This window comes from Ascidia mentula, chromosome 8 (genome assembly GCF_947561715.1).
Source record: "Ascidia mentula chromosome 8, kaAscMent1.1, whole genome shotgun sequence".
Taxonomy (NCBI): domain Eukaryota; kingdom Metazoa; phylum Chordata; class Ascidiacea; order Phlebobranchia; family Ascidiidae; genus Ascidia; species Ascidia mentula.
In genome coordinates, this window is record NC_138573.1 from 15,023,451 (window position 1) to 15,047,241 (window position 23,791).

Here is a 23,791-nt window from a genome sequence, read left to right on the forward strand (position 1 = left end):
GTTACTGACTTGCAATGGATGATAACTTACTGTGTATCTTCATTCTAACAATGCAAAGTGAACTGCTGCAACTTTGAAAGGAAATCGCCTGTTTTAAAAATTTATTTTACGGTGTGCGGCACAAAAATGTTGAGAGCAATCACATTGGGAAACTGGACTTGCTTCAGACGGGTCCTGTACAGCTTGGCTTTATTGTGGATGTTGCGCTTTCATATTACAAAATGGCAAACTTTTTTTAAGTGAACCTTGTTAGTGTAGAGGCACACTTGGCGTTAATTTGTTCAAAAATTCTTTTTATAGTATTGCCACATCACAGATAGGAAAGTAAAACCGCTGATGGAAAGAAACTATTTTAAGTTTTTTTTCGGATCGTTGTTGGTTCTGTTCTGGATCATGTTCGTTCCATGGCAGTACAACAGACCAAGTAAGTTTTACCATTTTTTGTATGTGTGGTTCATCTGAGCTGAAGGATTTCAATGAAAATCTACAAATATTTTTTCATTTTAAAGAGAAAAACAAAGTAGGCTATTATATGTTGTTTTCAAAGTTTATAGGCCTGTAACGAAAACTGAACTGAACAGTTTCTCTTGCACCAACGGTCTAGAACTTCGCGTAAAATTTGAAACATAAAATTAAGATTATGGAGGAAAATGCAGGCTAATAACAAGTTAATTCTGTCTTCTATGATTAAAACTTGCAAACATAGTGACAAATTGTGCTGGTGGATTTATTATTGGAGCGTCGCAAGTGCTGCGAGTCTTTTAATAAGTGTGTCGCACAAGATATAGCGTAGAACCACTGACGTACACCTTTTTGTGCTTACCATTCGGTATGTTTTGCCTACCGATATACTCTACGTTTTTCTAAAATATTGTGGACCTCACAGCATACATATACGTACTTCCTATATAATCGTTATGAAATGAAATCGTAGTAATATAAGGCCACGAGATCGGTCCATAAGTCTTGAACCTCCGTGCCCTGCCACAATTTTTCAGATCTCTATATATCGTCCCAGGAAATTTCGTTTCGGGTACCACCGGGATATAAGGAACTCCAGTCCTTTGGACCTTCTCAATTTGTTCGGAATGGCTGGAAAAAGCACAAAGCTTGATCATCAAACCAATACAATGTTCCACCAACATGTGTTTTACTTCATAATGTGTTCTTCTTCTTTAGATGAAATAATTGATATTCGATCCAACTACTTGCTGAAAGCACAGGATTTTCCCAGTTCCCACTTTAACAAAAGTTCGAATAGAAACTCAAATACAACAGAGCTTGAAAATATTGCAACCCTTCCAGCTGTTGTACCTCGTACGTCGATTGTATAAAATCGCGATACTCAAAGTACAGTTTTGTGCCCTTACTGTTTGTTAAACTTTTTTTAGACTTTTACCCTAAAAAATTTGAAGCTATAGGTTTTTAAAGCTTGTGCTATAATTATTTCCTTTTTAAAAAACATATATTTGGGATTGTTTCGACATTTATGTTTATCTCAGCTAAAGCCAACTTAAAATTTGGACCCCCGGGGGATTCGCCGCCGGAAGAGGAGTTTGAACGATTGTGGAATTACGTTTACAAAATACAGGTTCGTATCAATCTCTTTTTTGTCAAATCATCCAAGGTTTTATTTGGGCTCAAACTTGAATATAAGCAACAGCATGAGCAACATAACAAAATCAAAATTTTGCAAAACGTTGTTTACATGTGTTCAAATCAAAATTCAGCAAGCAAAAAAGTGACTCCTATGCATTTTAGTTCCAGTGTCCGAAGGTGGAAATTAACGGTGGACGTGATTGGATGTATGGGGATGGTGGGTATCCGGTTTGCCTAACGCCACAATTCTGGAAGGGAAACACTGCTGGTGGTGACCGATGCTTGGTTTATTCTTTTGGAATCGGAGCAGATTTTAGTTTTGACGATGCGATGGCCAACAAGGGATGCGAAGTCCACTCGTTTGATCCAAGTGAGGTTGTTGGTCTTTTTTTCTGGAAAACTAAACCAGTGAAACCCTTGCCACCTAAACCATTGCAACAAATGAATATTTTTACAACAAACAGCTGGTGACTGGTTCTTGTCATTTTATATACCTTTGCAATTGAAATAAGCATAAACCACAAAACTAGTTTGTCAGCAATTGCCCTTTGGTGATATTAATTAATCAAGGATGACATTAGTGTTAACCATAAGTAAGCGATTAATCAACGATCGCAATTTGACGAAACAATGTTCTTCAAAAACAAACTAAACTTTAAATTTGTGATAAAACTTAACTGTAGAAAAGGTTTGGAAACATGAACAGGAAACTCATTTGCTAACAGAAATATTAACTTTTGTCTGAAATTGTGCACATGCAGGCATTAATCTTCAAGATGGATTAAAGCGAGATTCTGGAGTCGTATTTCACAAAATCGGTATCAGCACTCAGGATAACGACCACGGTTTCAAAGGATGGAAAATGCGAACTTTGCGTATGAAAATATTTTAATCATTTTGACAACATTTTGGTTGAAACTTGATGTAAAAGTATTAAAGCCTATGTTTGTAGGAACATTGCTTAAGGAACTCGGACATAACGGAAGGTATCTGGATTATTTAAAAGTGGACACAGACAATCCCAACGGTGGAGGATTTGAACATGAGGTGATTCGCAACTCTTCTCAAAATTTCATCACATCTCAATGTCTTTTTGAACGCAGACCATGCAAGAACTGCTTGACACAGGCTTGTACAAATGCGTCAGGCAGTTTGGGCTTGAAATCCACCTACCAGGGCCAATCACGAAGCCCAGTTGGTTGGAACGTTCCAGATTATTCTACCGGCAATTGTCGCAGCTAAATGAAAGAAAATATCGTTCATTTGCCATCACAGACAATGTACGAGCCGATAAGATGTCAAGAAAAAATCCCAATTACTCCCAAATGGACAAAAAGGGTAAAATGGTTAAATCTGGAGGTATCATACTGTGGGAATTGGCGTTCGTCAATTTCGATCCTCAGCCGTGTCAAATATGACTTATAGGTAAAAGTGCTGTGACCAAAAGTTTCAAAAACATATTATAAAATTAGAAATACGGGCATCAGGGATATCATTGTTAGTGTTATGTGTAATTTGTCTTGTGAACTATTTTTATTGCAACAATACAGTGACGTCTATAGAGACTCTGGCGGAATCTAATAATGCACATTTTCCACAAAAAAATATATCCCTTATCCTCGCAAAACTCTTGATCGAAGCTGATTGATAGAATAAACCCGTTGCCTAAACTATAATGTGCGTGGCTGCAAATTTGTAGTGTTTATGAAACCGCTAAATCGGAATAGCGCGAACCGATAGACGACTTTGAAACTGCGAAAATGCTTCTGGTTTAATTGCGATTGGCGTATACCTAGAAAACCCGATAGAGACTCCTACATCGAAAATCCTGGGTTCGAATCCCGGTACAGTAAAAATGCTATGCATATAACTTCGTGTGATTAAATTGACGTGGTTTTATAAAACCATTGTGTACAATAAAACAAAATTAGTGGTTATTGCAATGGAGCTTTTATGACATGGTTCATGCAATGCGTATAGACCTATGTTCAAAATTATGTTGAGGATCAACTGATTTGAGAAACCTAAACGAACTATTGAAATATTTATTATTAAGGGCAGAAAAAGTTACACACTGTAGACACTGTGGAACTGTCTGCAATTGACGTCTGCTTAATCAATGAAAGAATAGGCATTGACCCACTTGCACACGACATCAATAATTGAATGCCGTATCAACTGCATCGTGAACGCACCAGTGGCCAAGTGTGCCATGGCCAATCTCCGACCGAGCACAAACCTATCTTTCAAGGTGGAAGGCAACCAGCATACAAGAAGCTGGTGCAGACAGAAGGCTATACGTCGATTAAATGTATTACGCCGTCGAGACACCTCTGGGAACTGTCAATCACTGGGCTCAGAAAGCGTGTCCAGTTGCCCGGGTAAATGATATCACCTCGCCGATATAAGGGCGGCGTTGGGTAGAACGTACCATTTTTGTGAAGGAAGCTGAAGGAATGACGTTGTGTTCGTATCCAAGAATAGGACGTTTCCCTCACTTGCTGCTGATGTTGGCGGTGTGGGGTTTAGAAGTGGACAGTACAAGGTATAGTTGAGGATACTGATCTTCATTTTATTTTGACCTTTTCAAGTTAAGTTATACGCAGTAACAAAAATGTTTTTTCATAGCCTGAAACCAATATAAATAAGGAAGTATTTAGAATGTAAACCCAGATCAGTAGTTCCCTAACATTTGTGTATAAGCTGCAGACAGATGGCCACTGTTTCGACCTAAGTTCCCTAACATATTTGGCAGATACGTCTAACTTTAGTAGTCAAAAATATATCAAGTCCCAGCATATATAAATATAAAATATGTGATATGACTTATTATGTAAATGCAGGGGTTGTGGACCTAATGATGGCTGCAAATTTGCCTGATTCTTGGTCCCAGTTTGATCAGAATTAGCATGGAATCGTCACTCCGGGGGGAGCTCTGTAATGGGAATAAAACCACCAAAATTTTGCCCCGTTCCAACTTTGAGATCCGCTGACCATACAACGAGGGTGTTTCTGAAACAAATGTTGTAAGAGGCGTACTTCTAAAACATCAGCATTATGGACCTTTCAGTTTAAATTTCAACACAATTTATTTTACGGTTTTTCTTCTCATCTACGTGGCAGTTCAATGTGAAAACTCATGGCAATTTTCTCAGCATAACGAACTAGCTATCACTTGTATTACTGTGATAATTCTGATTCTTCTAATATGCGTGAGATTATATTTGGCTAAGTGTCGGTATCGCCGTTAGGGAGTTGTAAACACAGTGTGGCCAATATCGTGAAAACCACATTTGCCCACGAGACTTATTGCTTTAATTGGTTTGAAAACTACAACGCAATAAAAATATGCGGTATCGCAATCATGATGCCACGTTGCATGGATATGCGATGTTGGTTGCAGCAACATCGCACAAAATAAGAGAAAAAGCTGACATGTACAATATACAAACGAGGTCAAATGTAGGCTACTGTATGTACATTTGCCTGTCATCTGACGGAAATTGTCATGATGCGCAAATAAATACAGGTTGACTGAAAAAGCAAATGTGGGTACACGTCAAAAACAGCCTATAAGATTTTGTAACACATATAAGATTTTGTCTGTACATTTCGTGTTGTGCTTCGTCCATTAAGACTGCATTCAGAATCACTTACCACGTATAGTTATAGTGTCAAATATTTACTATCACTGGCGCATGCTTTGCAGGGCGTATCGCTACTCAAGCGACAAAGCCCCAACAAGTCATCGGCCAGCTTCCATGTACAACTCAAGGTGGAAATCACCGGCCCCACTGATGGACAGCGGAACAGACGATGTTGATGATTTTTATAGACAATACGAGGTGAGATCTATTTTCGCGCAGTTCTGACTCGCTTTTGGTTTCGAACAACTTATATTTAACGCTTTTTGGGAGGTGTTGTAGCTGCGGCGGCTATTTTTGAATATTATATATCAGTTAAATGTAGTGGTGGAATATAGACAGTTTGTCGAAAAACAAGCACATGTGTAGGCCATCTTTCACTTCGAGCATTGTATTCCTGTGGTTAGCAAAAAAAATGGATCCCACCACTGGTTAAATGGGCAAGGTACATGGTATACAGAATGAAAACGCAGAGGTATCGAGCAAGTGTATGTTAAAGCTGCATGTAACACGACTTTATTGGATTTAGATATTAGGAACCCGCGTATAGAAATATACCCCACTTAATATACTAACAGAGTAAGACGCGCGACATAAACGCAAACCACTTGAAATCGATCTTCGTGGGATGTCCTTGTCTTGTAAACTTGATGAACCCAATAGGGAAATTACTCAGTCGGTTTTCCTAATAAAACTAAGGGCTGAGTTTGCATATCGTGACCAATTTTGAGGTGTTGGGATTTGTAAGTTGTTCACGTGTTTTTGTTGCCAATTTGTTAGAGAATATTATTTATTTATTTGTAAAACTTCAATAAATTTTGGCACAGGGCGACAGTGAAGGCACGCCCCCTTCGTATGGAAAAAGCAGAAAAGCGTTAACCACAGAAGAAGAGAAGGCAACGTATTTCCTTGACAACCTTTTCAACGGATACGACCAGCGTATTCGCCCGCATCATAAAAGTAAGATTTCAATGTTGGTTGGTAAAAAATAAATCAGCATCAGGAAATCGTTACAAAAAACTGCATGTTTAATCTACTGTATAGTTCTTAAATGGGGTTTGCTTGTGTACAGAAGTGGGAAGGGATCATCCGCAACTGCCACAGCTAAGCACTATTTGTGTGGTTGTTAAGCAGTCTCTAGTACTAACCCATGGCATGATTGCTAAAAAGAAACTTTGTTTCAAACAGTGGTTCTTAAGCTTTTTTCTATCACGTCTCCATTTAGTGACAATCCTGTGCCTTTTAGAACCACTGGTATAAAACAAAAAGAATCGCAAGCGCAATTCAATAACAAAGTTAAAGGGCTTAAGTGTTTCATCTCCTTAATCGAGTACGTAAAACAAAGGGGCACGCACTCATTAGGGAATTTATGCATGCGTATACCATACAAACCTGTCTGACTGTATAATTGAGTTAAATCCAGCGGGCCGCCGCATCTTCGCATAACCTGTTGTATGTAGATTAACACCCTTAACGTGGAGGTGTCGAATGCTGCTGTGAGACTTTACTGTACATGTTAATCCTGTCATGAGCGGCAGCACCATTGCTAATCTTAACTCTTTCCATACCAACTTTGTACAGAGTCGAATTTTTTTGTCATTTTGTCCGTCTTTGTAATGGAGAATACTTAAACTATAACTATACGTTTATGTATAAATAAATCTAACTTTATGTGTAAACCAGTGGTTCTCAACCGGTCGAAAATTAGTCGGCACCGAAATATACAAAAGTAGTTGGAAGAAAAGTATCACGTTCGGTATTCACTGTTTGTCGCATACACTTATTGGGAATTGGTCATACCATGCGGACGAAAAACTCAAAAAAGTATCTCAGATACAGCGAAAATGCTATAGTTTAAACTGAAAACTGGGAAATGAGATAAAAAAAAAGGTTAAGAACCACAATGTAAACAATAGCATTATAACACTGCAGCAGGAAACACTTTTTATCCACAATTTTATGCACACTTTTGTGTACAAATTCCATCATATTGCAACTTTCACTAACATGAGCATGCAATTGATTTGTTTTGTCCCTTTTTTGCACGATGCTGATGCTTCGTCACAACTACGTCACAGAACGTCCAGTCAACGTCACCGTGAGCATTTACGTGAACAGTTTCGGATCAATCGCGGAAACCACGATGGTAAGAAGTTCGTATTTTACTTTCAACTCAACTTTCAAAATCATACAAAGCACTAGCTTTCAAAAAAGGATCAGCCTGGTTTTTTCACGGAAGGTACAGTGACCGCCAAGCAAGCATCTGCTAGGTCATGACCCTAATTTTGTAATATTGGAATAAATTCCACAAATGTTTTTGTCCGATCTTGTCAACTAAATCTACCGGGATTAAAGGGACAGAAAATATTTTTAGTGAGTTTAAGGCGAATCGCCAACATATATCAAACGAGGCTTTTGAGCAAGCAAAGCGCATGTAAAAACGGCATCGCCGCAACATTTGCAACACACGATTTATGTAAACCAAAATATGCAGACTTATAAGCAAAGCTTTAGCAGTAGATGGCACTGAAACTGTAACACTAGGGTCCTAAAATTTTTCTGCACAACAGGTTTAACACACGCAGTACTTGTGCGTACCGGCCTTCAAGATGTGACAGATAAACACAGCATCAATAAATAATGCGGTGCGGGGTCTGACTACATTCTTTATGGTGTCTTTGGCTTTATGGTCTTCATGGCAAATTGTTGACCTCCTTTTAGGGGGCCTGATTTATCCCAATCGGTCAGATGTCCCTTTTGGACCGGCCTTAAGCTTCGACCAAAACAAATACGAAATATAATTAGAATACGATCAGCGCTATCTGAGTTAAGCGTGCAACGTGTTTCCGTAGCTGCGTGCATAAAGCAAGTGTAACCCAAGGCCAGAAAGAATTTGTGCGGGCCAGGTATAAATGCCTGACGTACCGGGTGGTTGGGGACACCTATTGTAACACATGACACGAAAAAAAACAGGACTACAGACTCAACATTTTCCTGAGATGTCGTTGGAATGATCCTCGTCTCGCGTTCCGGGATTACGAGGAAGAAACGATCGCTCTTCATCCATCCATGCTGGAGGAGATCTGGCGTCCCGACATATTTTTTGCCAACGAAAAGCACGCCAATTTTCACAAGGTAAGGGCGGTATCTGGAAACGTGACGTGACGTAGGGTGTACGAAGTCAAGCCTGCTTAACACATGCAGTATCTTAGAAGGTTCGGCTATTTGTTTGTATGAATGTTTACCCTTTACTGTTGTGAAGCCTCCATGGTATTCAGGTAACGACGGAGAACAAATTGCTACGAGTCTACAAGAACGGCGACATCTATTCCAGCATTCGACTAACTTTAACGCTCGCCTGCGCAATGCATTTGCAGAACTTTCCAATGGATATACAGATGTGCAAAATGCAGCTAGAAAGCTGTAAGTATTCGTAGGAATCGTAACAAAGTTATTTGGGTGTCTTTGTGTGTTGCGCGTAATTAACTTGATTTGATGCATTTACATTAAGTGTTGAGAAAATCGATATCGAGTAACACCTTCACATGTGCCACTGACGAGGGAAATCACTTAATTGCTCCAAAATCAAATCGATACAAACGCGATTGGGCAACCGCTTGAGAAAACTAATTAGCATTGTGAGGTTGTAATTGATCGATCACTCGATCAGGCGGATAGAATATGAAATTGGGGGAATACGTGACCGAAAAAAGCAATTGTTTTGAGCATAAAGAATCGTTGGCCGTTTGTGCTTGTTAATTGAATCTGGGAATCATTTCCGATTCTGTTGCAACTGGCCCTGACGATTTCCACCTCATACGTATAATTATACGACAATCACAGCTTTTAACAAAGCGAAATATATTTGTCTTACCAAAGACTGACAGATTTCAGATTGAAACTAAAATTTCTGAGATAGTGGACAATCACAGAAACGTTAATTCCGAGGCTAAAATCGCATTGGCGGTTTACTACACTTACACAAAAGACAAGATTTCCAACATTACACATGCAGATTTAAAGTAATTTTTAGAATTAGGATTGCATCAGAGCAGTGTTTCTCAAATCCGCGGAACTAAAGGTCTATTTAGTTTGTGTATCCCTATCACCCATGAAAAACTTGCACATCACTTTTTGTTAGGTGATATCTCCTGTCTCTTTTATAAATGGACAACATATTACGACATTGCCACCTAATGTCGGTTCATACAGAATGAGCTTCGTCGCCACTAATCCGTCAAATCAGTAGTATACCGCATCGTTTGTGAATATTTTTTGGATCCATCGATAGGCCATTGTGGGCCCTTGCATAAGAGATGCCTATAGTTTTGTCTCATGTACCAATACTAACGTTTTATGTCTCCTTGCAGTCGGGTACGATATGAGGGACTTGGCGTTCCAATGGAAAAACGACGGAATTGCGGTTCAACTTCCAGAAAGTCTAACTCTACCGCAGTTTAAGATTCTCGGCTACAAGCTTCACTCATGCACCAAAGTCTACCAAACAGGTTTGACCATCAATGGCGGATTGCATTTTATTTGGCAAGTCAGTAAACAAGTCCGTTATAGGAAAACATTGGCATATTGTAATGGTTCTCAACTAAATCGACCGATAATTAGGATAAAGCTCAATGAAAACAAGCATTCACCTCTATGTATATCAACCTGTGCAGAATCTACTAAAAAATATTTATGAAAAGTGGCTTAAAAACATAAAATTGAATAATTAAAGGAAAAATCTGTGTTTGACATATTTTTTGACTTCAGCATTATTGAATGGAAATATGCCATGCAGTCCTTAGCAATTGCTAGCATTACCTGATTTTCGGAGTTCCTTAAACCCCATCAATCGAAACCAATAGAGTCTTTTGGAGTAAAAGCAATGTTCCAACTAATTATACCGTTTATTATACGTTGCACATATCAGCAACATAAAAACAAAAATAATAATGCACATTCGCGTTGTTCAACATAAAATTCATGCTTCATTTAAAGGTTCATTCACGTGCATCGAAGTCATCTTCATACTTAAGAGAGAGATGGGATACTACATGATTCAAACTTACGTCCCTTCCACACTAATTGTGATCCTGTCATGGGTTTCGTTCTGGATCAACATGGATGCGGCTCCCGCAAGGACAGCTTTGGGCATCACTACTGTGCTAACTATGACCACACAGAGCTCAGGGGCTAGAGCATCTTTACCAAAGGCACGTATATATCATTGTTTTAGAATTTTTTAGCAATAAGAGAAGTATTCTTTCTTGTGGTAATACATAAGCTGCAAGTGGCTAACAACGCTTTATTATGCATTTGTAAGCACATGTGTACAAGCCACATATGTTTTCAGTCATTGACTATATTCAGTGAATGATCATTTCAAATCTTAGGAACAAGTAAAGCAACATTTTTTAATCGTTTTCGATTAACTGTTCTTCTGGCATAAAAATGAACGTAGATTTGATTTTCAACGTCGTTTAGTCGAGACTTATTCAGGACTACATATTCAATGCGTAGCAGCAACAGCACCACTATATATTTTTGTATTTCTCAACCAATTTAAAATACTTTAGAAACGAACGACATCATTTTGAGCATAAAACGTATGTAACCAATTGTGAGGCAAAATACAAAGCAAATAATGAAATACCTTGACTTTGTACAGGTATCGTACGTGAAGGCCATAGATGTGTGGATGGCGGTATGCCTTCTTTTCGTCTTTGCCGCCCTGCTGGAATTCGCTGTGGTAAACTTTCTTTCCCGTCAACAGAAACAACTCGTCAAACTGAATCGCAACTGGATATCAAAACAGAAGGTAAATGGTTAGGTTATGATACATACCAGTGAACTTTTAACAGAATTACTGTTGAATTATATGCAACTACCGTTGTAGAAGATAATGATTCTCCACAGTTAATGCACACAAAGTGACATTTTCGGCGGATAATTATTTCGAATATTATTATATTTCACAGTTAAACATCTTGTGTATTTCAACTGTGTCAATAAGAAAGTTCTACCTGTGCAAGTTTTACCATTCTCCGAGAGGAAATCACTTTCGCATGGGCGCTGGACTCGATAATCCTCATGGTTTTATCGGTGCCCACTCCATTTTATGTATCACCTCTATTGTTCATGTTCGTGATAACTTTGCGTGAAAAATAAATGTGATTTGATTATGATTTGTGGAGCAACTACTTCTTCGACGAACTCCCCCCAATCCGAAGCAAAACCATGCAACTCAAGTCCCAGATATGACAGTTGTTGATGAAGATGATGATGTTCTCAGTAACATGAGCTACTGTGTGGTCGGACAACCTCCGATAAAGGTTAGATTGGCTTCAGCATTGGTTCTGTTACAATAAGTGTCGTATTGATGTTGCACAGTGTAACGTTCTGTTTCTAGCGGATCGGCGGCGCTACACGTTGCACAGCAGTTAAGCACAAAATGTCTCGAAACGCGCTCCTAGCTTCCCAGGTAATCTTCAAGCACCCAAAACAAAAAACACACGTATTCAATATGACAGGAATGACGGGCGCAACGTCAACGCGCCAAAACAGAAGCGGTTTCTATGTAAAGAAACACAATTGTACATTCAATAAGCAGACAAATTCACATTATGGCAAATTCTACCGTAATTACCGCACTGTTATGCGACCAATCTTATTCAGTAAATTGACCGTGTAACAACATATCTTTCAGTTGCATTATCATAATACCAGTAAACTTTTCAATTGTTGCAAACTATTTATACGCAGTTTTGCAAATAAGGCCAAATAACTGGCAACACAAACACAACTGGCAAAAACATAACCCCATGCGGTCTGCACGCGCACAGCTACTGCGCACCCTTTGTTACACAATAACGAGAGTTGTGCCAAACATAGAAAACATAAGAATTAACGAAATTGGGTTTGGAATTCTACACACAGTGTTACATCGTGTCAGTTGTGCAAAACGCTAATTTCAATATCTTGCATTTTTTTGCTGTTTGTGTGGTATTCTACCTTTTTACAAACAAATCTACATAAAAAGAAAAAAATTACTTTGTGGTCAACCTTCACATAGACCCCCACTGAGTTGTAATCGGGCCCAACATTTTAGACCAGAAACAGAATACACAGGCCCAAAACCTGCTCAAAACTATCGCTCAACATTGATTGTCTCCATAACTATTTTAACACACTGATATTGATTACATCAAAGAAAACACTGTTTTGTTTCATGTTTTATAGAAAATTCATAGAGTTTTTACGTCAATATTCTGCGTACAACAAAGTAACGACACACTTTTTTTGCAGAGCGAACCGGTCAGCAAGAAAAAAACCATGGCTGACAATTACAAAGGAAAAGCTCAAACTATCGACGCGATATCAAGAGTGATTTTCCCGTCCATTTTCATTATTTTCAATTTATTCTATTGGATAGGCTACAAGGTTCGTTATCTTCCGTTTGACAACAAAACAGATATAAAGCCAAATCCTGTTCTAAAATCGATTTTTCCAATTGATGCAACTGGCTTACATAGAAACGAAGCGTGTTGCCTTATTGATGTACAAACCACAATTACATGAATTGCGTATCAAAACCTACCGACATTTTTTATTTTATATATCGCGAAAATATTGAGTGGCCTATAGAAATGCTTCCCAAACTTGTTCAGTTCGCGACCCACTTTTAATGCAAGTTTTATTGTGCGACGCACAATGAGATATGACCAAACGAAGGAAAAACAATCTAATGAGAAAAGTAACAATGCATACACATGCAATTTTCGTAAACTAATAGAAAACTGTAACATTTAGAAATGCTTCGCGACCCACCTGAAATAGCTTCGCGACCCGTCTATAGCCTATACAGGACCAGTTATAACAACACAGGAAACTCTCGTGAAACTTCAATAGCCCCAAAGTCTAACAACGCGCAATTACTGTGACCAGTGGTGATATAATTATTTTTATTTGGCAGTTTCAAAACAACGATGAAGCAAAGTATCTGGATGGAGCAATACCATTTGGAACAGACGGTTGAAATAAGTGATTGACTAGTTACGTTAAGACAAGGTTATTCACGTGGGTGTTTTGTGTGTTACGTTATTCGAGGATAAAATGGTTGCAGTGATAATTTTATCACTGGAAAATGATGGAAAATACAATGGAAGAACAGTGTCTATGGGAGTGAACTAATTAGAAACTAAATTATCAAGTTAGCTGAGCTGATGAAAGGGGACATGTTTGGTCAGCACGAAATGATTTAATTTGCAAATAGGTTCGGCTGTGTGACAAGCATTGGCGTTATGACAACATGCCTGGACAAACGACATAGCCTATTTCTCCAAATGAATTATGCAAGTGCAAGAACCTTTTACCATGCTCAGTGGTGAAATACTGCCCTCTAGCCAGGTGGTGATCTGAAGTACCTTCCACTTGTATACGTAAACGTATTTTCAAGCACGACGGCATGTGTTTGCATTTGCAAGGTTTGTTTGTCAATGCAAACAAATGCGCAGAAATAAACTAAACCAATCGGAGTGCATTGCTATGTTGATGAGGGTATTTACACGGACACAGTGTAGAATAGGTTGCATTGAAACAAGTGTTTTATTGGAACATTAATTGTCACGCTATTACTTTCAGTGTCAACTGTAACTAAAAGGGTTAGGAATTTAATAAATTAAAAAATGCATAACCCAGGCATCGAGCTTGACTTTGGTTGGGTTCAAAAAACTACAATTAACCTTCCAGCTGTTGAAAGAAGAGCTGCAACCCTTCGAACCAAAAGAACTGTCAAAAAGGCATGGCAAGCTGCCTGGTTGCTCCGAGCTGTTACTTGTATCGATTTAACTACCTTGTCTGGAGATGATACCAGCACTAATGTATCAAGACTGTGCTTCAAAGCCAAGCATCCTATAAGACCTGACCTTTTGGAAGGTAGGCTATGTTGTTGCAAAGCTTGTTTATTTCATGGTATTGCAGATTTCTCCATTATAAAAAAATGACCCAACCAAGCATTGTTAAGGCATGTTCAAACGGTTCGATATCATATAATTTAAAAAAAATACTATGTAAAAAACAAAAATAAATTTAGGAACACAACTCACTGTTTTACTCATAATTCTGAGAATAAAAAGACTGGCCCATACTGTTGTTAACATTGTCATGTTTAAGGAACGTTTCGGTAAGAACATATGCCATCATCAGCTTGAATGAAGCGGCTGGTGTAGCTTCATCATTATATGGAAATTATTTATTTTTTGTAGCAATGGGCATGCAGGATGCTGGAATTGAGGTAGGAGCTGTTTGTGTGTATTCATCCAGAGTACCGGAAGCAATTCAGTTCCTTAAACAAGCTGGTGCATCAACCATACCAGTGGCATCAGTAGCTACGGGCTTTCCAGCAGGTCAAACTCCTCTTGAAACAAGGATTGAGGAAATCAAGAGGGCTATCAAGATGGGAGCCACAGAGATTGATATAGTCATTACCAGAACCAAGGCATTGCAGGGTGATTGGCAAGGAATATATGATGAAGTCAAGCTGTGTAAGCAAACATGTGGTGATGTGCACATGAAGACTATCCTTGGGACTGGAGATTTGGGAACCCTCACAAATGTGTACAAGGCAAGCTTGGTGGCAATGATGGCTGGATCTGATTTCATCAAGACCTCTACTGGCAAGGAGGGTGTAAACGCCATACTCCCAGTTGGTTTGGTGATGGTGAGGGCCATTAGAGATTACTACCACAAAACTGGTTTTAAAGTGGGTTTCAAGCCAGCTGGTGGCATTAGAAGTGCTAAAGATGCATGCACTTGGCTTGCATTGATGAAGGAGGAGCTAGGTGATGAATGGATGAGAAATGATCTCTTCCGAATTGGGGCATCTTCTTTGTTGACGGACATAGAGCGACAGTTGTATCATTATGTAACTGGGAGATATGCTGCTGCTCATCAGTTGCCTTTGGCTTAGTGTTGTAATAGTTGGTTATGTTTTGGTGCTGATGATTTTATCATGTTTTGATAATTCTCATTTAATAGTTCCATTTTATTTTGCAATAGTGGGTTATATTGGTCATTGTCATTGAACTGGTGGTGGATTTTCGTTGTAGATTTGTCATTGCACTAAATAACCTGTCACATAAATATAACACTCTATTCACATGCAGGAAAAATTAGGAGATAAAACCATGGAAACTGACACTGTTTATTTGGACTACAATTTGACAAGCAATGAGGAAATGTACTCTTATGCAACACAGACTGTTTTCTTGGTGGCTGCTTATTGCACCAAAGTAAATCTTGATCTATGCTTGGTAACACAAGTAGATAACGATGCCACAAATTCGGAAAATATAAAGGGCATAAAGCCACCAAAGAGTTGCTTTAATAAGGTGACAGTAAAGTTAATCAGCCAAGTACCAAAATGTGTGAGAGACTGCTGCTTTCCAGTGATTTTAATGCACAAACAAACCTATTTGTTGTCTGGACTCTGTCATGTTATAAGAAAACTGATTAAGATGACATACGAAGAGAAAGATAATTCCTTAAAAAGTCTATTAGGGCATAAGCAGTGTTGCCTGAAAGCGTCATCAGAAGTTAGTTCACGAACAAAATTATGTGAAGTGAAAGCTCCCATTGTCAATGACATTTGGCTGAAAACTGCATCTAAGGATGAACTAGCTGAATTGCCAGAGGCTGTTAATGAACTTGAGGGTATTTTCCAACAACCTGTTGTCATACACAACATGGACAAGTTTCAGCGGGTGGTTTTGGATAGAATGAACAGCGAGCGTTCAGGAACATCAGAACCCCCTTGCAAACTTAAACGATCAAATTTTAAAAAGGTCGTCAAAACAAATGACCTTCCACCTTTGGAACACACCTTTGTAGAAGGAATTGACTTCACTTTGTCTGATTTGGCGCTTCTTCCTTTGGTGCACAACTTTCTAAAGTTTTACAAAGAACATTTGGATGTAGTTGTTAGTTTGATACCATTAACTGTCAAATGGTACGGAAGGATTCAGAAAATTCCACATGTGGTGGCTGCTTTTAAAATGTGCAATTTTGAGTTTGTTGATATAAGTGGGAACCTAAATGAAATCAGTCCAGTTTTTGAAGAAGGTAAATGCCAAGTTATTGAACTTGGGGACAAGGGCAAAATGAAACCGAACAAGCAAGTAGATGTTCCCTGGTATGAGTCATGGGAGGTATGCATTAATGTAATAGATGACTTGAATTTTTAGAAAGCCTTTGGAAAAAACATTAAGACGTGACTTGCCTGTCATTGTGGAAAAAATGAATAATAGTATTGAGGTCACTTTTCAACAATACAACCCACTGGATATAAAAGTGGATTGGAGTGGTGTGCCCGAACAGGTTCATCCTACTATGGTAAATTATTATAGTATCACCTACAAGTAGTGATTTTAACACAGTTTTGTTTGCAGGGTGAACTGTCAACAGCACGAGCATTGAGAAAATGTCAACAGATGGAAAATTTAATCTTTTCCGTGAATAAGATCTGTAAAGATGGTGATGTTATTGTGGATTTCTGCTGTGGTGGGGTGAGGAAGAATTCATAATTAAAAAATGTGGCCTTTTAAAATTATTGTACTGGGCATTAACACATATTAATTATTGCCAGATTTAGTAATTTTACCTGTTGTATAAATACATGCCTAACTTGACAGGGCCATGTAGGCATTTTGCTGGCACATTTTCTGCCACATTGCCAAATCGTTTTGGTCGAAAACAAGGAGGAATCTCTTGACAGAGCGAGAGTGAGAATTGAAAATCTTGGACTGAAAAATATCATTATCTATCAGTGCAACCTTGAACACTACAGGTAGTCTGTGCCCTTTTCACTCCATGTATCAATTTTTTTCTCAAAAATGAATGGTCATCCAACTTTTAGTGGGCATTTTGACATTGGAGTTGCCTTGCATGCATGTGGAGTGGCATCTGACATGGTGCTGCACAAATGTTTTCATCACAAAGCATCTTTTGTTGTTAGCCCTTGTTGCTATGGAAGAATAGTGAACACAGACAAAGTGGCTTATCCCCAGAGGTTGGTTTTAAAATATTTAGTGTTTAATATGTGTTATTTTGCTGCTTTTGTTTAGTGAAGTTTTCAGAAGCTATTCAGTTTCATTTGATGAAATGTTGGCAATCGGCCGAGGGGGAGACCAAACTTCATGGAATTTTGACAGTTCAAAAGCAAAGCAAGGTATGTGATCGATCTTATTTACCATTAAGTTACATAGTAGAACTGTTGATCATACTGCCAAGCCAGGCATATTTCCCTTTGGGCTGAAAACTTATTTACTGTGAATAATGTTTCAGTCCCTATTCAGCTGACTCTTGTTGTTACCATAGACTATAGACGCTAAATTTAAGAATTCCTGGGGGTGCCATATGTAGGTAACCCCCTTAGCATTTCCCTTTCCACAAAACAATTGTGTTTTATTGAAAAAACAGAATACAAGTGGATCATTTTATTAACTTAATATTTGCGGATAAAATATTTTATTAACTTGAGCGGATAAAAGATTATTTGCATGATAAAAGCAATGACATGAAAAAGGTGCCACAAATAAAATCCCTATTTATCTCAGGTAAACACTGTATGGGAATCATTGACACCGACCGACTGAATTCTGCAAAAGAACTGGGCTACCAAACTGAACTATACACTCTACAACCACCCACATGTTCACCGAAAAACAACCTCCTTGTTGGTGTGAAAACGTAGTAGAACCAATTTTGCAATATTTTATCAAATAAATTTTATTAACGCTACTCCTCATGATGCAGTTAGGATAGGTGTGTTTGCATTGGATTGTTACTTAATGGGGCAGTTTTTCAAAGTTTTGACTTTGCAAACTCCCTTTCCTTCAACTTTAAATGGCACACCTTTGTAGCAAGCTACACAGTCATCATTGGTTTTCAAGTCTGGTTGCACTCTCTCCCAAACCTTCTTTTTGGGATTAAGCATTGCGTCTGGCGGACCTACAACAAAGTGTGCTGTTACTGTGAAGACTTTCAAGGTTGAAATTTGTACACCCGTATTAATACAATAATTAAAAATTAAAATTTGTCCGAGATTTATACCAATATATTGTGAATGTATCATTAAATACATTTACACCTGATGGGTCAAATATATACAATGAAATACCTGAGTATCCATCAAACACAACTCTGTCACCAGGGACACAACCTGGAGGTGGATCAATCACCTCCAAATTTACTTTATTGTCTGCGCACATAACCATGGCCTGGGACACAACACCTCTCATTTTGACTGGCTTTAGATTACACATAAGTACCACCATTCTGTTTTCCATCTAAAAAAAGATTATAAAAGTATTTCTGAACCATGGTATAACATGCACTATGCATTTATTCAGTTTGTGTTGATCATTTTAACAAGTAAAATCATACTGTTACTTTTAAATAAACATGGAGCCAATGATATGAATTCTGTGAGTTTATCTGTTGATTTTTACAAACCGCTGACCTCCAGGTGCGTAACTTGGCAAATTATCTTATTTTTTCAGTTTGCTATTTTTATACCTGTTCAATAGGAACTTGGTTGACAACTCCTGTGCAAACCAATCTTAAGGTTTCTTCTCCAACATCAATGTCCTCCACATAAAGTGTGTCTGCATCTGGATGCCTTTTAACATTAACTATTTTTGCAATGCGCATGTCCAATCTTGACACATCAACAGGTTTCTGTTCGTTTGGAGCTTTTTTGGGCTGATTGTCTAAATAAGGTGTATTTGTTACATTTTCTAATTTTTTTAGGTTTACAGGCCCCATATCAGTATTAAATCCCCAAAATCAAGTTTTGAAGCTTATCTGTATTAATACACATATTGCCTTGTGACGTAAATGAGTTTCTCTGTAACAGGAGAGTACAAGATGGGCATTCCGGGCGAAACTTTTTTAATAGAAATACTGATATGCGGTCTACAGGCTTCGCAGCCCAGGCATTGCAGCCATTGCATGAAACATTACTGTGTTTTTTAATGTTAGTTTTTAATGTTAAACAATGCCTTGTTTGGGCTTCTGCTTCTTTGCATCTTTCTTGTTGGGTGCCTCTGTTCTTACTTCTTTGGGTGGTTCTTCTTGTTTCTTTATGGTCAAAGGGGCCGAATTCTTGGGCAATTCCACCTTAAATTGAAATGAAAAGATAGATGTTAAACTCAGAAAGAGGTGTTTGGTGTCTCTTATCACACCGATTTAATGTCCACTCTCTGGGGAAAATGAACCAAATTTAACCTGGTCAATCCCATTTGAAGTCTCCAATTCTTTAAGTTGTAATTTCAGATCAGCCACTTTTTTCTTGAGCATTTCATTTTCAGTCCGAAGCTGATTTTCCTGCTGCTTTGCAGAGGAGGAAACTACAAAACAATCAAAAATAGGAGGATAACCTTCAATGTAAATAAAATTACATCTATTTAGTGCAACAGTAACGAACGCAACATGTAGGATGTATACAAGACAAAGCAACAATGTAATTATTTATATGCAAATGATGTAGAAAAGATAATTTTTTGCAAATGTGCTCACTGGCTTGATCCTTTAGTTTCTGCAGGTGTGTGCGCAACACTGCCAATTTCTGTTCTGCTTCCACTGAGCGACGAACGAACGCCGAATATGTGTACTCCTGCGACATTTTTAACAGCAACCGAAACATAAAAATATGAAATTTCAAAACAACACCTCCTGTCCGTAATTTCCAATTTCCTTTCAAGGAAAAGTGTAGGGAAAGCACGTTGTAGGTTTTTCCCCGTAATCCCAAGCGGATGAGCGGAAAGGCCGGTCAATCAACCAAAGTGTCGACTATCGTGTGCGAATTACTTGTGCTTGCATGGACTGTTCTTCCAGCGCGAAAGCCCAGAAATGCCAACAGTTGACTCTGGCCGGCATTAAAAAGCATTTGAAACGAGTTTACACAAAATGCGCAAATGTTGACGAATTGTGATATGTATTTTCAACTCTTTGTTAAAATTTAACCGTACAAAGCTTCGGACTCTTCGATTATTCTGAAAACAAATCTAAATTTTTTAATTTAATATGAGATATAAATCGAGCGCCTTGTCGCAAATGATGACGTCACTGCCTTATACTTTACAGGAGAACTCTTGTCATGTACTTGCTTTGTTTATGTTTTGCTCTTCTTTGACTTTTTGTATCTGTCTGTTCACTCATATTAGCATTGACGATGAACACAGGTGTGTTAACGTTTGCTAACCATGTCAATCAACAGCATCTTAACTTTGGCTTTTCGGTTCAAAACAGTGTTTCCTGTAACGTTACGTTGGAAATATACAAGAAATATTTTGCCACAAGAGCCGTCTTGTAGTCTTAAAATGCCTGGCAATATCGGCAATTAGTCATATAAGGTTAGGGTTACCATGTCCGTCAACACACAATGCCGGACTTTGTTATATCAAATACCTTGACAAATTGTAAGTCGCGAATCTTGAAAAAAAATTACGTCGCTTTGGCGATGTTTTTTGGTTAAAAACCTCTTTCATTGTTCCGGGTGCCGCAAAAGTGGATTGTTACGTATATTCAACGGCCATTAATAGGTTCTGTGTTCCAAATCGGTACAATTAGGCACTTTTGATATTTCTTAGACGCAGATTTTACCACCGGACGTCTGGCAATCCTATCGTAATTTGAATTTATTTTTGAAACGTACACAAAAAAACACAAGCCATTTAAACGCGCTTAGGCCGATGCGTATGGCAAAAAAAAATACATGCCAGTTACTTTATTGCACTAACTTTCGCTGAAAGAATATTTTCGTTGAAAATAAATAGAATTTTGCCGCAAGAACCCGGCCACGAATAACAGTAGTTTTAAAGTTTTTAAAAAAACAGGGCGCCATGTTACACCACTGAGGGTGAAGTTATTGTGTTGAGGTTGACGTGATCCAATCGTATAAAAAGCGCAGGTACCCGATTTTGAAGTTTCACTTAATATGCAAAAAAGGGAACACACAAAATTAGTTATTTGACACCTTGATTATTTGACGCTTTTAATTGAACCTACTCGTAACACGCAGTGGACTCCGGGCCGAAAAAATGTTCGGACAAATTTCCAATCACTTTATTTGAGTGAAGATGATCACCGTCATTTAGCTTCCTGCACAGATGACAATACGAACTGAGTTGGTATCCAGTGTGTGCGTCTGCCACGTCATCCCTGCTGTCGGAAGGCTCTCTGATCTTCATTATAGGATAGAAGTCAGGGTCTTTCCACCAACTGTACACAAACGAATAAAACTGTAGACTTTTATTCACACAGACTTTATTTTACTAGCGGCCGCCAGTGAGTCCAAACTGATGTTTTGCATTAATTTGTGCCTGAAAGTGTGATGAAATCTTATCTTCAATAAGTTCTCTACCTTATGTATGTTGTTATAGTCAAACAAAAGACAGGCAAGTTTCAGAAGCCAGTTAAAATGTCTTAAAAAGTTTCACAACGTTTCATATTCTTATAATAACATGTGTAGGGTCGTATAATAATATGATAACAATGTCCTCATTCAATACAAGACTGTTTTTTTGTTTACCTAAAATAGCTTCTGTATTTGGTTTCATTGGCGTCCACTTCTTTCAAAAACCGCGCCAAACGTTTTGTATCGTAGTCGAAATCCTGAGCATGTATGAATGAGTTTGGTGGAGCCAGACGAACCACGTCGGCCTTTTTCGGTCCCCAAACGACTGGGACGCATCCGACGTACAGCGATTTGATCCAAAATTTTTCAGTAATATATTGATTACATCCTTTCGTGTTTTCAAACGCCAAGAAAAACCTGGGTTACACAGTAATATTTTACGTAACTAGATTTTTGCGTAATATTGGTAAACAACGCGTAAAAGCATATTTTCCATACGGCATATTTTTCTTGTATATAGCTGCATTTCTAGCCACTATTTCCGGAGATTGTGATCGCAACAACAATACGATGCTATACTTACTTGTATGTTCGCAAAAGTTGGTGCAATCTTGTGTTACCGTGTGGTATTGGTTTGTGGTTGCACGCTCCAAACTGATCAAAGTCAAAATCCGTTTTCAACTGTTTGGCGAAAGTCAATCTTTCTTTTGCGCCTATTGTGACCGAACAATCGCTGACAACCATCACTGCGGACTTTGTTTTTACCTTTGGGAACAATAGAAGATTTGAATACACTTTACGACTACGAAGTTATTGGTTTGAATATTAGGCCAACTACGCATGCATAAAAACGGAATATTATCCAATACTGTACACAACACAGCGTTTTAACTGCATTACAAATAAATACATGAGCTACATATACAAAAAAACTACTCCTTTCGGTTGAAATTCTACTTCATACTTGACGGAGTGATTTATATGCGGCTTCAAACTGTTGATCCGTGAAGCCAGGTAGGATGGTTTTGTTGTAAGCTTCCGCACCTCTGCGATTTAAGGCGTATATAGATTTCGGTTGTTGAGAACTTGGGAGTAATTGCATTGCAAAAAAATCGGGATTATTTTATTTGCATGACGAACTACATGTACGATGTAATAACTTGAAGAAACATGCGAAATAAACTGGCAAGAAAACGGATAAAACCATTGAGGTTATCGAGTCGAATTTACTCAATAAGCGCTTTTGGCAAAATACCTCCTATTACACTTGAGGTTTCTGCCGTAATGTCAGGTACTTTAGTTGAGTAACAGCCTGAACGTTAAGTGTAATACAGAGATTGTTTGCAAGATGTGCTTTGGAATTAATTTAACATGATATCTGGCGGCGTTAGCAACGAACTGTGAAATGGGGATTGCGTGTATATGATTTGAATATATCTAATTGGGTGTGCCCTACCTTCCAGCACGGCGAAGCAGCCAGTCACGTGCGGATGGCGGTATTAGCGCTCCAAACACATCAGAGTCCATCCTGTAGTGCATTGTCCAGTTGAAATAGTTGTTAAACTCTGTCAGGTTCTTCAGAAACACGTGCTTTGTAAAGAATGGACTTTCCAGGCACCACCAAACGTAAACCTTCCCATTTCTGCAAACCACAGTGCCACCCTGTTAATAGCCTTGCTTTCGTTTTACTGTTTGAAAGTATCATTCACTGCCAGGTAGATCTAATTCTCGAAATATGTTTGACAAATAAAACAATTTAACAAAAGTTTCATATTCACATCGACCTTGGATGTGTAAGTGGGTCGGGAATGGACTTGAAGTCAAAGGTTTTCATTGGAAAAACCACGGCGTCGCTCTGGTTGTACAAACTCCTGTCTTTGGTGATAACACACCCTCCTCCACATAGTCCAGTTTCCTGAAGGTTCCACATGAGTTTGCGATTGTGTGGAAACCACAACAAAATCATTGGTTTTGGTTTGTTGACTGGGAAAAAAAGTTTTTACTATCGTATGGTATATCAGTAGAAAATCAACCATTGTTAATTTAAATGTTGGATTTTTTATGACAATGAAAGCTTTTTTCTACCATTTGTCGGCTTGGTTTTGAAATCCCATCGCTGGCCTTCGTCACAGACAAG

The 23,791-nt window shown here is 38.4% G+C and overlaps 6 protein-coding genes across 6 annotated transcripts; 4 read left to right on the forward strand and 2 right to left on the reverse strand.

The window, feature by feature from the left end:
* Positions 1 to 1,489: 1,489 nt before the first annotated feature.
* Positions 1,490 to 3,017, forward strand: LOC145912064 (putative methyltransferase-like protein 24). The gene is made up of 5 exons (XM_082999486.1): positions 1,490 to 1,591; positions 1,762 to 1,969; positions 2,361 to 2,474; positions 2,552 to 2,646; positions 2,703 to 3,017. Exons 1-5 carry the CDS (start codon positions 1,490 to 1,492, stop codon positions 3,015 to 3,017), a joined length of 834 nt encoding a protein of 277 aa, XP_082855612.1.
* Positions 3,018 to 4,008: 991 nt separating this feature from the next.
* Positions 4,009 to 13,352, forward strand: LOC145910635 (glycine receptor subunit alpha-2-like). The gene is made up of 12 exons (XM_082997825.1): positions 4,009 to 4,144; positions 5,309 to 5,444; positions 6,071 to 6,203; positions 7,322 to 7,389; positions 8,217 to 8,378; positions 8,522 to 8,666; positions 9,614 to 9,751; positions 10,239 to 10,453; positions 10,909 to 11,058; positions 11,435 to 11,572; positions 12,546 to 12,680; positions 13,213 to 13,352. Exons 1-12 carry the CDS (start codon positions 4,056 to 4,058, stop codon positions 13,273 to 13,275), a joined length of 1,572 nt encoding a protein of 523 aa, XP_082853951.1. The 5' UTR covers positions 4,009 to 4,055; the 3' UTR covers positions 13,276 to 13,352.
* A 532-nt stretch (positions 13,353 to 13,884) lies between these two features.
* On the forward strand, positions 13,885 to 15,450 carry LOC145912540 (deoxyribose-phosphate aldolase-like). The gene is made up of 2 exons (XM_083000040.1): positions 13,885 to 14,174; positions 14,504 to 15,450. Exons 1-2 carry the CDS (start codon positions 13,925 to 13,927, stop codon positions 15,205 to 15,207), a joined length of 954 nt encoding a protein of 317 aa, XP_082856166.1. The 5' UTR covers positions 13,885 to 13,924; the 3' UTR covers positions 15,208 to 15,450.
* On the forward strand, positions 15,398 to 17,988 carry LOC145912539 (glutathione S-transferase C-terminal domain-containing protein-like). The gene is made up of 7 exons (XM_083000039.1): positions 15,398 to 16,414; positions 16,485 to 16,628; positions 16,685 to 16,801; positions 16,928 to 17,082; positions 17,152 to 17,304; positions 17,360 to 17,463; positions 17,852 to 17,988. Exons 1-7 carry the CDS (start codon positions 15,398 to 15,400, stop codon positions 17,986 to 17,988), a joined length of 1,827 nt encoding a protein of 608 aa, XP_082856165.1.
* On the reverse strand, positions 17,955 to 19,987 carry LOC145912541 (aminoacyl tRNA synthase complex-interacting multifunctional protein 1-like). Its single transcript, XM_083000041.1, has 6 exons — positions 19,815 to 19,987; positions 19,524 to 19,645; positions 19,298 to 19,415; positions 18,813 to 19,006; positions 18,415 to 18,583; positions 17,955 to 18,245 (listed from the first exon to the last, which is right to left on the reverse strand). The coding sequence occupies exons 1-6, from the start codon at positions 19,939 to 19,941 to the stop codon at positions 18,079 to 18,081; spliced, it is 897 nt and encodes a 298-aa protein (XP_082856167.1). The 5' UTR covers positions 19,942 to 19,987; the 3' UTR covers positions 17,955 to 18,078.
* A 1,314-nt stretch (positions 19,988 to 21,301) lies between these two features.
* Positions 21,302 to 23,186, reverse strand: LOC145912065 (glycoprotein 3-alpha-L-fucosyltransferase A-like). Its single transcript, XM_082999487.1, has 5 exons — positions 23,111 to 23,186; positions 22,619 to 22,700; positions 22,238 to 22,419; positions 21,829 to 22,071; positions 21,302 to 21,518 (listed from the first exon to the last, which is right to left on the reverse strand). Exons 1-5 carry the CDS (start codon positions 23,179 to 23,181, stop codon positions 21,302 to 21,304), a joined length of 795 nt encoding a protein of 264 aa, XP_082855613.1. The 5' UTR covers positions 23,182 to 23,186.
* Between the last annotated feature and the right edge of the window lie 605 nt (positions 23,187 to 23,791).

What these genes read in the sequence shown, in the direction of transcription:
- LOC145912064 (XM_082999486.1), top strand. Translation starts at nt 1,490, where the DNA reads ATGTTTATCTCAGCTAAAGCCAACTTAAAATTTGGACCCCCGGGGGAT. An exon ending in ATTACGTTTACAAAATACAG is followed by an intron (nt 1,592 to 1,761) that starts GTTCGTATCAAT and finishes TATGCATTTTAG; the next exon opens with TTCCAGTGTCCGAAGGTGGA. An exon ending in ATGGAAAATGCGAACTTTGC is followed by an intron (nt 2,475 to 2,551) that starts GTATGAAAATAT and finishes CTATGTTTGTAG; the next exon opens with GAACATTGCTTAAGGAACTC.
- LOC145910635 (XM_082997825.1), top strand. Translation starts at nt 4,056, where the DNA reads ATGACGTTGTGTTCGTATCCAAGAATAGGACGTTTCCCTCACTTGCTG. An exon ending in TATTCGCCCGCATCATAAAA is followed by an intron (nt 6,204 to 7,321) that starts GTAAGATTTCAA and finishes ACTACGTCACAG; the next exon opens with AACGTCCAGTCAACGTCACC. An exon ending in CTAGAGCATCTTTACCAAAG is followed by an intron (nt 10,454 to 10,908) that starts GCACGTATATAT and finishes GACTTTGTACAG; the next exon opens with GTATCGTACGTGAAGGCCAT.
- LOC145912540 (XM_083000040.1), top strand. Translation starts at nt 13,925, where the DNA reads ATGCATAACCCAGGCATCGAGCTTGACTTTGGTTGGGTTCAAAAAACT. An exon ending in AAGACCTGACCTTTTGGAAG is followed by an intron (nt 14,175 to 14,503) that starts GTAGGCTATGTT and finishes TATTTTTTGTAG; the next exon opens with CAATGGGCATGCAGGATGCT.
- LOC145912539 (XM_083000039.1), top strand. Translation starts at nt 15,398, where the DNA reads ATGCAGGAAAAATTAGGAGATAAAACCATGGAAACTGACACTGTTTAT. An exon ending in TGCAACCTTGAACACTACAG is followed by an intron (nt 17,083 to 17,151) that starts GTAGTCTGTGCC and finishes TCCAACTTTTAG; the next exon opens with TGGGCATTTTGACATTGGAG. An exon ending in AAAGTGGCTTATCCCCAGAG is followed by an intron (nt 17,305 to 17,359) that starts GTTGGTTTTAAA and finishes GCTTTTGTTTAG; the next exon opens with TGAAGTTTTCAGAAGCTATT.
- LOC145912541 (XM_083000041.1), bottom strand. Translation starts at nt 19,941, where the DNA reads ATGTTTCGGTTGCTGTTAAAAATGTCGCAGGAGTACACATATTCGGCG. An exon ending in CTTCAAATGGGATTGACCAG is followed by an intron (nt 19,416 to 19,523) that starts GTTAAATTTGGT and finishes TTTCAATTTAAG; the next exon opens with GTGGAATTGCCCAAGAATTC. An exon ending in GAAGCAGAAGCCCAAACAAG is followed by an intron (nt 19,007 to 19,297) that starts GCATTGTTTAAC and finishes CACCTTATTTAG; the next exon opens with ACAATCAGCCCAAAAAAGCT.
- LOC145912065 (XM_082999487.1), bottom strand. Translation starts at nt 23,181, where the DNA reads ATGGACTCTGATGTGTTTGGAGCGCTAATACCGCCATCCGCACGTGAC. An exon ending in CATATAAATCACTCCGTCAA is followed by an intron (nt 22,420 to 22,618) that starts GTATGAAGTAGA and finishes TTGTTCCCAAAG; the next exon opens with GTAAAAACAAAGTCCGCAGT. An exon ending in CAACTTTTGCGAACATACAA is followed by an intron (nt 22,072 to 22,237) that starts GTAAGTATAGCA and finishes TGTGTAACCCAG; the next exon opens with GTTTTTCTTGGCGTTTGAAA.